This window comes from Carassius auratus, chromosome 8 (genome assembly GCF_003368295.1).
Source record: "Carassius auratus strain Wakin chromosome 8, ASM336829v1, whole genome shotgun sequence".
Taxonomy (NCBI): Eukaryota; Metazoa; Chordata; class Actinopteri; order Cypriniformes; family Cyprinidae; genus Carassius; species Carassius auratus.
In genome coordinates this window covers 21603276-21617786 of record NC_039250.1, presented here as the reverse complement: position 1 = coordinate 21617786, position 14511 = coordinate 21603276, and the positions used below count along the sequence as shown (strand labels likewise).

Sequence of the window (14511 nt, the reverse complement as noted above, 5' to 3'; positions counted from 1 at the left end):
ACTGATCTCCCACCCAGGGGACTAAACATTCAGAGACTGGTCTCTAATAAACATGGAGAAAGAACGTCCCTCCATGAGATAAAACCTAAGTACTGCATTAATTTGTGATTAGTTGAATCACATGCATTAGGCATCAGTAAATTATTAGAATGCAAATCTCTATTCACTTAAACGGATGCATTTAAAATCACTTCTCAACTTTACACTAATGCAGAAGTATGATTAATGGGACGACTTTAAAAATATCTGCTGAAGACATTAATCAGCGATCTGTGATATCAATCTCAATTGAAGCTCCAAAACTGAAAGGAAACTCATTTGAGCCAGACTATCCAGAACCAAGGGCAGTATAAATCCTCATGTCAGGAAGAAGAGTGAGCTAGACACAATCAGACGCATCCACATGTGCGAAGAAATAGCCTTGCTGATAGCAGACCCTGTCTTCTCTGGGAGAAGAAAAGCCATCAACAGAGCTCCATGTTTTAGCCAGTGTCATCTCTCACTGCTTTGATTGGTTCATACTGGAGTTTATTGATTAAAATGTGGGAAACAACCTATTCTATAAATAAATAAGACATTACTTTGTCCACTTTGTACAGGTATGGACAGCACTGTGCATTTCAGAGGTATAAGTAATATCAATAGGTGTTTCATCAGAATTTGGACGGGACGGGATGCGCACATTACGCGCCTGCTGACGTACGAGCTCGCGCGTACGTGACTCATGTACACCTATAGTTCTTTGCTCCCTGCCAATCGTGTAAGGAAGAATAAGTTGCGCTTTGAATTTAACAAGTGTAGGAAAAATCAAGGAGTAGGTTGGTTAGAGGTGTGGTCGCGGACAACGCCCACGGATGTGTCAGCGTGACCCTAAAGTTTCTATTTTGGGCTGATTGAGAATACACAATAGTACGCGGTGGTCTTTGCGTCAGGCGGCGCGCTCGCTCACTCTGCGCATTTCTGGACAGGTTCAGTCGTGAGCGCGGAAACGGAACATCAAGAGTCTCAGCGAGGAAGCAAACTGATTCTTCAGATTATCATCACTCCTTGAGACCTACACGAGCACATTCGTATCAGATTCTCACTCTTCGACATCCAGTTAGGTGAGTGATCTTGGATTCGCATCATTTAGTAGGCTACCCGTCGTGATAAAAGATGCAAGAGATTTTTCATCGATGATTGCGTTGTGCCAGTTATTTGGTATTCCAATAATGTATGAAGCGTTTTATCGATAATTCACGGCTGCAGTTATGTTAATTACGAGGTTTCTCACGTCATCAGAGGCGCGTCCGTTTTAGGTCAACCTGACACAAATACTTGACCTTGAGGATGCTGCGCGGCGCGTGCTCCCCTTTACATACATGACAACATTAGGTGTTTTGGGTCCACGTGTTTGTGTTTTTAAACTGTTGTAAGGGTATTGCTCGGTTCGATAAGTGTTGAAAGATCCGTGAATGAAGGCTGTCACTGTCCGTGACTGCAGTCAGGCACATCCTCAGGTGATGCTTGAGCTGTCGAGGAGTTACTCCCAAATTAAAAAAAAAAAACTTGACGAAGACTGCAGCACGTGATTTATTTACTTACATTTTCATTTGTGTATAAAGTAAAGTAACTATGCTTGAAAATTGAAGGTACAATTGTGAGAAAAACTTACTGTATGGAAGTTTGCATCAAGACTATACTGTAAATGGTAGTTGACGCAGTTTGTCGTGCTACCTCACTGACCTTCAGGGGGTCGATTAATATTAATTTACAGACCATTTAGGTTTAGGGTTGTTTCACGCAAACAAATTGTCTTTTTGTCAGTGTTTTTAATTTTGACATAATTAATAAACTTTAATAATCAGTCAAATAATTAATAATGGCAGGAGTAATGTTTTGTTGTTGTTGGCCTATAGCCTACATCCAGTGATCGTGCTCTAGAACGACGTACTGTTGATGTTTACGTCTGTTTGTGAGCGTCTATTTAGCGCACTCTAACTAACAATGCAACTTTTGTCATTACGGAAACGTTTTATATACGCCTATGTTTGGGGTCAGTAAGTTTCCCCCTTGTTATGCTAGCCTACTTTTACAGTGTTTTCAAACTGCTTTTTAAACTGTATATAATGTTGGGCTACTTCTCAAGATGAAAAACTTTCAGTGTCCATTTGTCGATTTGTATAAGAACGTTTACTAAATGAATTAATGCAACTGTAAAACTGGTAATAATGTAGCCAATCTTATAGACTGTTCAACACTGCTAGATGGTTAGAAAAAATTTGGCTTCCACTTCAACAGATAAGCTTATATAAGCTTCTCATGAAAAGAATGCTGTGGTGCAGAGCCAGAAACCAAATGCAATCATAAGATACGTTTTAATAAATCATAATACTAGTCTATTTCAGCTTGAGTTATAAACTTCAACAGCCAACAGAGCACTAGTCAGGAAAAACGTCTCTTGCGTCCCAGATTTGATCTTTTCATATTCATGCTCTTGAAATTCAACTTTGCTCGTTATGAAAATATTTGAAAACATGACTGAAATATATACCTGTACATACATGTACATACAAAATTAATTCATGTTAAACAACCTTGTTTTTTATTATTATTATTTGGAAGGTATAATAAATAAAAGAGTTAGCATCAAATGGTTTTAAATAGCTTTAGATGGAATACACCAAAGGACATGGTCATTCCTCAAATGTCTTTTTTTGTCAACTACCCAAATATAAGAGGCTGCTGGTCTTCATAATCTCTGCCTCCAGGTTTTCCCTTAACATTTTGTTTTGGCATTGTAGGAGCCAAAACCTTCTTTATATGTTCATTTAACAGATTATTGTAGTACAATATTTACAATTTTGCAGTACAATTATTGTAGTACTACTCTTCTAGAAGATGGGAGATTGACATGGCAGTCATACACGTGGCTGTCCTCACAATTCCCATGAATCATTTGCTGCAGTCACAACATGCACTTGCCATCATCCCTGTATCGTATCAGTGTGTCTTCTTTTTTGAAATAGAGAGATTGCTTGCTGAATATGAAATCTGATTCTTGTGACCCATTATATGTATTTCAAGGATTCGACTAAATTTGGTTCATGTATCCTCTCTAGCACAGGATAGATGAGCTGTCACTTACTGTTCTGATACAAAGAGCATTCGGGTGAGAATTTCATCAAGCTCTATTGCCTAGCAACCCAGTCAGATAAAATATGTGCATTTCACATTATAATGTGCAGTTGAATGAACAGGATATTTGGCTATTCAAACCATTATTATTAAGAGAAGCCATGCTGGTAGGCTCTGATCGGCACAACGTTTTATATTCTTGGACTAAATAGTAAAAAGGAAATCACCATCAGGGAGGGCTTAGGTTTGGGTGTGTTTGTTGAATTCCTCAGCATCAGCTGACCAAGCACATTAACTGCATTATGAGTGATCAGCACCTGTGTTTTTAATGCACAGTAAAACGAGACACTCTGTTAGCAGCATTCTGCAGGTCTAGTTTGCTTCCTACTGAAATATAATCCCTTTCATAATAATGACGTAGAACTGACTGGCCTGCTGCCCGGGCAGACTGTTTTGGACCTGAACACTGAGCAAAATTTCACAGTGGGTGGAAAGGTTCAAACTCAGCGTGTGATGGTCCTTTGTATGGTCTATCAATGACAATGTCAGAAAAACAGTGCACGTGCTATTATTTCAAACCGTTATTATGTCTGCTCTTAAAAAGTAGCTGAATTTCTCCTCATATGGTTCCCAGGGGCAGATTTTAGCCTTTTTGGAATGCGGTGAGTTGGTTGTCATGGACGGTGGGTGGGCTTGGTCTAAGAAACACCACAACAGTTTTGTGTCCTCTTGAATTTGAGATAAGCTATATAGATTTTTTTCAGCGCCTCAGTCTGCTTCTCATTACCAAAGATAAACAAAGGTGGGAAGAGCAAAGATGGCGGCTCTGTTGCCACAATCCCTAGTCATTCAGGAGATAAAAATCTCAGCTCATGTATCACCTCTGCCATATTTATCACCAAAAGCGGTCCTATGGTCTAGATTAAAGGCTAGTCAGTGGCTGCCTCTTTTTTAGTCTGAGGCTGTTCTGCACAGATTTCATCCATTATCTGAACACAAAATAAACATTCCTTAAAATGGGTTGCTGATAATCACCTTTTTTGAATAATTTTAAAGCTCTAGTTTAGTGCAGTGTTATAAGGTCAAACCAATGTATTTTTTAAGTACCGGTAAATGCATTTAGTTACTTTTTAAAGCACCGTGTAAGCATTGAGTTTGGAAGTTCATTTGGATAACATGTGTAGCTGATCCTAAAATATAGAAAATAGTTATTTTAAACTGTATTAATATTTTAAAACAGTACTGCTTTTTTGTGCTTTACATTAATGTAATTGTAAAGTTTGCAAAATGATGGTTAATACCAGCAGTCACCGAATACTCATCTGTCCTTCCAGCGCTTGCCTTGACTTCCATTACAACAGATTCTCATGCAATAGCCGTGTTTCCACTATCGAGCTAAGACCGGGCGTGCTAGTGCGTGCCAGGGCCAGTCGCGTTTCCACTGTCACTTCCGGGGCTTGATCGTGCCTCGCCGGGGCTTCCTCGGGGCCAACGGCCAGGTGTTTTTGGCCCGACGAAAGCCTTGGGCCAAAGCGGGCCAGCTGGGGCTAGAGGAGGGGTTATGAAAATAGGCGGAGTTTCTCAGCGTCTGGAGAGCGTCGGCGCGGATCATTTCAGAAAGATAACAGCTGTAACACCAGTATTAAAGACTTTTTAAAATAAGTTGAGCTCAAAAACTCACTCTTAGTTGGCAGCAAGTGTTTGAAATAACTTGATCCGATGTGGATTATAATCACTAAACAAGGCAGAAATATTTATAAGCGATGTAAAAGACTATGCACGCTAAACATTAACGTTACCATAGTAAACATGGTAAAATATGACCGCTTGGATAAATCAGACGTCAGCTTCTTATTCTCTATCACAATTGTGTATTTATTAAGTAACATTTTATCTGTCGTCTCGTTTCGTGAGTTTAGCTCCACGTTGCATATATAATCAAAATATAATAATGATTTTTGTTCTGGAGCTTTTATAAAAATAGAGAATCTGCGCTGAGGATCATTTCAGAAAGATAACAGCTTTAACACCAGCATTAAACACTTTTTTAAATAAGTCGAGCTCAAAACTCACTTTCAGTCAGCAGCGAGAGTTTGAAATAACTTGATCTGATGTGGATTATAATCACCATACAAGTCAGAAATATTTATAAGCGATGAAAAAGATATGCACGCTAAACATGTTACCATAGTAAACATGGTAAAATATGACCGCTTGAAGAAATCAGACGTCAGCTTCTTATTCTCTATCACAATCGTGTATTTATTAAGTAACTTATATTATCTGTCACAAGCCTCGTCTAGAGAGTTTTTCTCACGTTGCCTATCATAAAAGAATATAGCCTAATAATGTTTTTTGTTCGGGAGCTTTTATAAAAATAGAGATATTATCATTCATTCTAAATATGACGGCTACTGTGGCTAATAAACAGAAACACACTCGACTGAATAAGCAGTCTATTTTCATGAGCGTTAAAAATAAATAAATAAAATAGAAATAAGTGTATTTATGTGTGATTAATTTTGAGTCCTGATAAATTAAATCAATTCTATAGTTAAAACATCGATGCTTTTGAATTTGAATATAGCTATAACAAAGCATGCAAACAAACGGCCGCTTTTATCATCTTCGTTTTGTGACCGTGCATGTTCCAGTGACTTATTTCTTAGTTTTCTGATAACTTCTCTTTGTTGGTGAAATTATGAGGTTGCATGACGTTGTTCTGAGAGGCGTTTAAAGGGCATGTTTTAGTGACGTGCAGCGGTGCTTCAAGCTCCACTGTGGAAACCCTGCGCTATTCTGGCCTCTGTACTACTGGCCCGGGGCTATGAGCCCCGCCCGGCCCGCTTTAAGCCCTGGCTCGCACTGGGCCGACAGTGGAAATGCGGCTAATGATTTCTCTAGTCCAAAAGCCAAAAAACAATGTTACGTTTTTATAAATAAGAATAATATTTAGGTTATAAAATGTAACAACTAAGACAACGCTGACCAGAAAAAAAACTTCAAATGTTACTCAAATTGTGGAGTCTTTGGATGATGATTCGGTCTGTATAATGGCTCTCAATCGTATTTTTATCTCTTGTGGCCTGGTTTCTCATGTTGTCATTTTTGTTCTTTTCACAGGAGCACAAACGTTTACTGTCCACACTTATATCAAGCCAAAGGGGCAGTTTTTGTTTCCTCCATTCTGTCCTGCTCTCCTTTCACACCCTTAATTGTCAGGATCACCACGACACGGCACAACCATGCCCAAGAGCAGTAAAGTGACTCAGCGTGAGCACAGTAATGAGCATGTCACGGAGTCTGTGGCTGACCTCCTGGCACTGGAGGCTCCCATGGACTACAAGAGCAGTCAGATGAGCATGAACATGGCAGGAGGTGGCCCTCCACCCATAGGCAAACCAGACATCTCCCCTGACCTAGAAGACGGACGGCCTGCTTGGAACAGTAAGCTACAGTACATCCTGGCCCAGGTGGGCTTCTCAGTGGGACTGGGTAACGTGTGGCGTTTCCCTTATCTTTGCCAGAAGAATGGAGGAGGTGAGTTCTTATTACTGACGTATATTTGTAACTGTTATGAGGTTAAATGGAGAGTTCACCAAAAAAATTTTTATTTCTATATATATATATATATATTTTATAGTCAGTGGTGGATGAAGTACACAAATCAAGTACTTGAGTAAAAGTACAGATACGTATAGTAAAATATTACTCCAGTAAAAGTAAAAGTACTCCTTTTACAATTTTACTCAAGTGAAAGTACAAAAGTACTCAATTTTTTATGTACTTAAGTAAAAAAGTACTGAAAGATAGATGTTTGAAATTTTATATAGGCTACTTAATTTAATGTTATATTAGCACATATTTTTTTTTTATAATCCTACTGCTCAAAATACCTGGGATTCTTTCCAAAATAACCACTATATGGAGTCAAGATATATTTTTGTTGTTGATATGGACTTCATTGACGAGAGTAATATTCACTGTGAAGCTTACACTGTGATGTACCTGAGAGAAAACAGAGATGACCATCTGATTTTCACCAGTAAGAACAAAGTATTTTAAAGTTTGTTGTTTTACAGAACATCACAGTAATATATGACATGATCTCTTTTTCTCTCTCTCTCTCTCTCTCTCTCTCTCTCTATAGCTATCTATCTATCTATCTATCTATCTATATATATATATATATATATATATATATATACATATATAGGTGGTTGAATAAAAATATTTGGACATTATTTATAAAAAATTACCTCAATTTAGCACCAGCAACCTTGTTAGCTAGACAGTTAGCATCAGATAACAATATTTACTTATTTTCAGTACGGTTATGAATAAACATTCATGTCTGTCTACTCGTCTAGTTAATCCAAACAATATACATATGTATAACGTTACTGTTGATAAACAATATAAAAACAGACGTCACATAGGACATGGTAGCATTTTAATACAACTGTTAATATTACGGCATCGGGGAATTTGAACATGCACGAGTTATTTTATATAATCTGTGTTAGGTTAAAGTTGTTGTTTTTTTGTTTTTTTTTACCTAAAACACAGAGACGCTGATTGATGTGTCTGCACCGTCTGCACTCGAGCATTTCAGTGGGCTTAAATAGATCACACTTTTCAGCGGATTTAGTTCCCAAACAACTGACAATTTGCCCATTTAAAAGTTTATTTTGAAAAGACTCAGTTCGTTCATAATGAATCAGACACCGCTTCTGCGTGTCGGAGCACGTGATATATTATAGGGAGTAACGATATGTTTTATGAAATGTAGTGAAGTAAAAAGTACGATTTTATGCTTTGGAATGTAGTGAAGTAAAAGTAAAAGTTACTCAAAATAAAACTACTCCAGTAAAGTACAGATACTTGAAAAATGTACTTAAGTACAGTTACGAAGTAAAGCTACTCCGTTACTGTCCACCACTGTTTATAGTACACAAAAGGAGAAATGTTAATGCACTAGACATTTTATCCATGCAATTATAATGAATGGGCACAAGACCTTTCAAAGCCAGAAAAGCACTAAAAGTATCCTTTTTTCAAGTAACATTTTTTTGTAAGGTAGTGTTTTGCACAGATTTCTTCTGTTAGTTGAACTCTAAACCTAGATTTAGTATTTAAAGGGGCCATGACATGAAAAACCAAATGTCCCTTGATCTTTTGATACAGAAGAGGTGTTTGTATGCTTAACCTTCTGGAGTCCATCCGCATATACACGTTTTGAGGCATTTTCTCCAGACAACCCCGAAAAGAGCTTAAATTACACTTTCAGTTTTGATCGTACAGATAAGAGCAATACATCAATCGAATCTGTAAAGGGTCTACTTTTATTTGTATACAGACTTAATAACAACAAAACTTTGTGCATTTATAAAATAAAGATAACAAACAAGGTGTGCTGTCTGCAGCCTTTGTCTGCGCTGATCTTCATTTAGAAACGCGTCATTAAAATGAACTGTAACTCGAATACTCAACTAAGAGGAATAAGACATAATTCACCCCAAGAAGATGCGCTGATGATTACCTCAGGATATGAGTTTTGGATTTCCTCAGAAAAAACAATGAAGCGCTTTATTCAGCAGAGATCATAAGTCTCTTTTTATTTATTTATATACTTGTACTAGTTTTCACATAACGTGTAAACATTTTACTAGTTAGAATTTTTCCAAACTATAATTCCTGACTAAGTGTATAATCAAGTGAAAAATTATGATGTTTCAAAAACAATATACACTACTATACCATTCAAAAGCTTGATGTAAATAATAAAAATGTAACAAATAAATGTAAATGTAACAAATGTAACAAACAATGCTGTTCTTTCAATTTATCCAAAAAAAACCTGAAATATTCTCAGCTCTTTTCAACATTAATAATAATAATAATAATAATAAACAATAATTTTTTGTTGTTGTAGAAAATCAGATTGTTAAAATGATTTCTGAAGGATTCTGTGACTAGAGTAATGATGCAAAAAATTCAGCTTTGAATTTAAAAAAAATAAAATCTACACATTTATTTTGTCCTCACATTCTTTCTTGTAACTCTTCCCTCTCAGTGACAAACCGGACTGAACGGCTCATTATGCAGGCCTTTGTCTTCTCAGGTGTAAATCACAATATAATACTGATAGTTCACGCTAGGGCTGCATGATATTGGGAAAAAATGACATTGCGATATTTTATTTTTCTGCGATATATATTGCGATATGAAATAAAAAAATTTCTTAAAAACAAAAATGGGGTGAGCACACTTACATTCTCATTTTAAATGATTTAAACATCGACACCATCGTATCAACTGATTAATATGCGCGAGGGAGAGAGAGCAAGACAGCGCTCGTGTTGTTTGAAGACGGTGAGCGTGCGGCCAAGCGGTGAGTGTCTCTCTCTCGCGCGCTCTCTTGCTCTCTCTCACGCTCTCGGTCTCTCTCGCGCACTCTCCGTGAATCACATTCGTCAAGGGCCGGGGAGTAGCTGGCCTGTACAGTTAATGAATAACGGATCAACTACGACAGCCTACATCGCACATCCTGCGATGTGACTATCGTGGATTCGTACATCGCGATATCGATGCTTAAATGACACATCGTGAAGCCTCTCGCATAGACCCTTTCTAGACAAAAAGTGTCTTAGAAAATTAAATCAATATATTGTTTTCTGTGAGTGAGTAAACAAGATGATTTTAACATAATTTAGAAAGAAAATTCTAGGATACAAGCTCCAGTTCTGAAAAGTCCCGGGAACCAATGTTCTGTATGTGTTTTATGGCCTTATTCAAGTGATTTACAGTTTTTAGTTTTTCACTAACCATGCATAAACATGATTGTATGTACAATCATGTACATACATGCCTCTCTCAATATTATTATAGCCCAATTTGAGCTGATTACAGTGATATTAGACTTTAGCCATTTAGATGTTTATAAGCAACTGAAAAAAGCACAAAGAAAAAAAAGACCTCATAGGGATAACATATTATAACTTAAAAAGTCCTCATCATCAATTAAAAATCATTTATGTAATAACCCTCAGAAAACGGCTTGTTTTGCATCCATAGGGACAAGGTGACGTCAGCTTGGCACAGTCGTTTGCATAAACCCCGCCTCCAGAGCAGCACATTCAGACACAGTCCATGCTTGAGTCTGTCAATAGAACAAATGAAGTGAAAGAACGCTCACTTTGGTTTAAACAGCTCAGTGGTGTCTTTGTACAGATATCAGAAGGATCTCAGCATAAAGAACAAGTGAATAGTTTATTTTTAATGGCATCCTGGATCTTGTCAGAGGATTGATTGGAGAATTTTGTTTTGTATACAAGGTACAGTGTCATGGAGAGTTCATGAAGAAACATTTTTAGAAAGATGTAGCAGTGCTATACCTGACTGCAGCTGCATCAACCATAAGTAGATGAATTAATAATGCTTTGTCTGGAAATGACCATTTTATTTTTGATTATGTTGTCAAAACACTTATGCAATAGTTAGGGGGCGTTGATACTGTTTCCTATGCAATCAATGACTTTAGCCAGTCAAAGTGGCTGAAGCCTGAGAAGCCTTAAAGGACCCGCGCCTTAAAAGCAGCCTGTTTCTGAGAGAGGTTCAGAATGAGGATTGAAAATAATAATTTTCCCACATTTTTATGTTCTTTGTGCAAAAAACATTATTAGCATTATAAGTAAACCTCAAGTAATATATTAAAATAATAATAAAGAAATCAATTTCATGACCAATTTAATAAACCACCAGTCGTTGACAATTACTTCTTTAAGTCTTTAATTTTGCAGATGAAATCCAGTCATTCCAACAGGAAGCTGAACAATCAGGGCTTTCATGTAAAAAAAATTTAAGTTGGTCACATGAATTTGTTGCACTGACCAACAGAAAGCTGCTTGGTTTGAAAGTGGCTTCTGTGTGAGCAGTGCTTCATACACTGCTACACTGTATTGACAATGGACCAGAACTTCAGCTGAAATTTCACTAATGTGATCATACTTAAAGGTATGATTACAAATACACAGCCTGATGCATTTAGGTCCTTCGTAAGGAAATAAAACACCATACTGTGTTTGGTTTTGAAGTTCATTTGGATGAAACATCCAAAATATAAGTATATATATTAGTGGTCGACCGGTATTGTTTTTTTTCACAGCCGATGCCGATATCTTTGAAAGCAGGGGGGCCGATAACCGATATAAAGCCGATATATTATTATTATTATTATTATTATTAATATTTAACAATAATTAATAACTTGTCTGTATGTCATGTCACTTTGTCATTTCACTTTGTCACTTTAAGAAATTTGAAATCATTTGGCAATAGATTAAAAAATAAATGTGCAAAATGAATATAATAATATAAAAGCAATCGTTATAATATTTTCTGTATATCTTTATTCCTTTGTTTAACCATTCTATCTGATTATTAGACAGACTTCTATCCATATTAGACAGTACAGTTTACAACAACCGTAAACATGAGAGAGAATGTGAGCACTGTGTTCTCAGTTGCAGCTTTTCTCAGCAACGTCAAAATAAAAGTCCCACCTCGAACACATCGACCAAACATAAAAACATATCGGCAGATACTGATATTTGAAAAATTCCAAACATCGACCAATATATTGGCCTTGGCGATATATATATCGGTCGACCACTAACATATATACACAACTGCATTAAAATGCTCAACAAATGCAAACCATGAACTCAATCCATTTCTGCAACTTTCTCCTCATTTTACTTGCATATGTATTAAACATGCTTTTGCCACTGTTGTTTGATAGTCTTCTAATTATTGCTAATCTGCAATAACGTTCACCACATTTTACCAGCATATAAATTTTGCAGAATAGTAGCATAAATCATAAATGTTTTCCTTACAACTGTATTTTATATCTTCTGAAGCTATTTTGCTGGATAGGCCAGGTCTTTATTTGCTTTCATTACATAGAATTTTTTTATTTATATTTTGTATTCCATGTAGACAAAAACATGCTTGTTTGGAATGACATGAGAGTGAGTAAATTTTCATTAACATTTTTGTGTGATCTATCCCTTTAACGTTTTCTCTCTTCTGTATTATTATCTTAAGCTCTGTAAAATTTCCACTGAGACAGGCTTTTTTTGGTCAGCTGAATGCCTTGTGTGCTGTGGTCCCTCTAAATTTATTAAGCTGACGGTTCCGGTGTGTATTATTTAGGGCAGGCAATGTTATATGGGCTGTTTAAAAACAGTAATGTCAAGGCCTTTACGGTCTTCATTCGTAAAATTTTATGTCATCGTAATTTTCTTGCTGTCATTGCTCATTGGCTGCATGGAATATTATTCATTAAGATTGATGAGTACATTTATGTTTAGGTATATTTAGAAATACAGTAGTTATTGGAAAACAAAGCAAAAATATATGAAGAAAATTTTCTTTTTGCAGTGCTTAATTGATTGCGAACAATTTTAACAGTATCGATGACAAATTGTAATGGGAAAAAAATAGATACATAGATAGTTTGACACATTAATGTTATCTGAAAGTGAAACCTGACACCTTAATTAGATCGTCATATCTTGTCCTTGCTTGTCTAGCAATTATGAAAATTTCCCAGAAGGCCCTTTTCCGTTACGCACCCCTGCTCTCTCCATCTTCTCCCTTCCATCTGTCCTTCCATCCCTTTCTCTTTCCTCCAGTCTCCTGTTTCCAACGTAGGACCTGCTGTTTCGTTTTCATTAGTCGTGTGCATAAATAAAGCCCAGACAAAAAGCCAAAACAAAGCAACATTGAACACAAAAGAAATGCAGTAATCAAAATGATAACAAGCAGTCCATCGTCATAAATAAAGGCAGAGGGAGGGCTGTGCTGTGATCATTCCTGGCTCTAATTACACTTAGAGGATGGGTTTGCAGTCATCCACCAGCACTGTGAGCTCCACGTCTAAAGAAGCGGTTATTTTCGGATTGTTCTTTGACTTCAAATAGAGGCTGCTCTGCTCAGACCAAACTCTTCGTCACCATGGAGCAAGTTCGACGTCAGGGCGCGGAAGCGTGACTTGCTGTTTTATTCTATGGCTTGTCTGTTCAGTCATGCCTATTGAGGCTCAGACTGTCATTAGCCTATAGCAGATACCATCTGCTATATTTGGGTGGTAGAACTTTAGCAAAAAAAAGTAGGAAAGACAAAACATAAGGTGTGAAAATAATAAAGCTTTGCACTTGCTCTTGTTCTGCTTGAAAGTATACTGTATTTGATTTTTATTTGAACCCAAATTGTATCATATAAGTAAAATATTTCAAAATATGGTGTGACAGGTCATATATTTAGTTTAAAAACAAATTTCTCTAAAGGAAAATGTCCAATTTATCACTTATCATTAGATTAGTGAAATCATGTTTTTCTCAAAATGTAATAATAATAATTAAAAAAAGAAGTATAACCAGTGATCTAAATATATTGCAGTTATGGAAATCTTGTTAAGTCTGTCCAGCCAATTGCACTACTTTTGCAATATTTTGACCTGAATTAATGTTCTGTTCTATTTATTTTCTTTTTTCCCCTGTGATAACAAACAATCACAGTACTCGACATACTTATATCTATTATTCTAGAAAATATCTCAAGACTATTAATTATGGTCTTAAAAACTGAAGTTAATGCTTCTGTTGATTTGTATATCTGTAAATATTGTATTTTGACTCAATCGTCAAGCTCTTTTGATAACTGTCTGACCATATCATTAAAAGGAATAGTTTAACACAAAAATGAAAATTTTGTCATCATATACTCTTATGTTCTCACAAACCTGTGAGATTTTCTTTCATCTTTGGAACACAAAGCACAAAATGCTGCAGCACCTCATGGTATGCATCATGGATGCATCATGGTACTCTTATAAATGGCAGCAGACACTGACCTGCAAGAGAAGAAATCATTGAATAAAGCCATTATTTTTGTTTCCTTTGTGAACAAAAAGTATTCTCGTAGCTTCGTAACATTACAGTTGAACCACTGATGTCACATGGAGTATTTTAACAATGTCTTTACTACCTTTCTGAGTCTTGAATGTGTCAGTTATGTTGCTGGTCAGAAAGCTCTCGGATTTCATCAAAAATAACTTAATTTGTGTTCTGAAGATGACAATCTAGTGGGTTTGGAACAACATGAGGATGAGTAAATGATGACAGAATCTTCATTTTGGGTGAACTATACCTTTAATGTCTTGCAATATAACAGTCAATCTATGTCCTAAATTAAGTCAAAATATAACAAAATATAAACAAGTGACTATGTTGCTAAAAACATGTTTATATATTTTACCTTAGTTAAATTAAGGTAAATACGAAATATGAGGAAACGTGTCCCAGGCAGTCATATAAAGTATTTTGA

The 14511-nt window shown here is 36.3% G+C and overlaps 1 protein-coding gene across 1 annotated transcript in view; it reads left to right on the top strand.

Annotated features, from left to right (window-relative positions):
• Positions 1-755: 755 nt before the first annotated feature.
• LOC113107616 (sodium-dependent neutral amino acid transporter SLC6A17-like) overlaps positions 756-14511 on the top strand; it is a 22545-nt gene continuing 8789 nt past the window's right edge. Inside the window, exons 1-2 of the mRNA XM_026270256.1 lie at positions 756-1103; positions 6241-6657. Of these exons, the coding sequence (XP_026126041.1) occupies positions 6363-6657 (295 nt within the window). The 5' untranslated portion in view covers positions 756-1103; positions 6241-6362. The remainder of the gene's footprint in view (positions 1104-6240; positions 6658-14511) is intronic.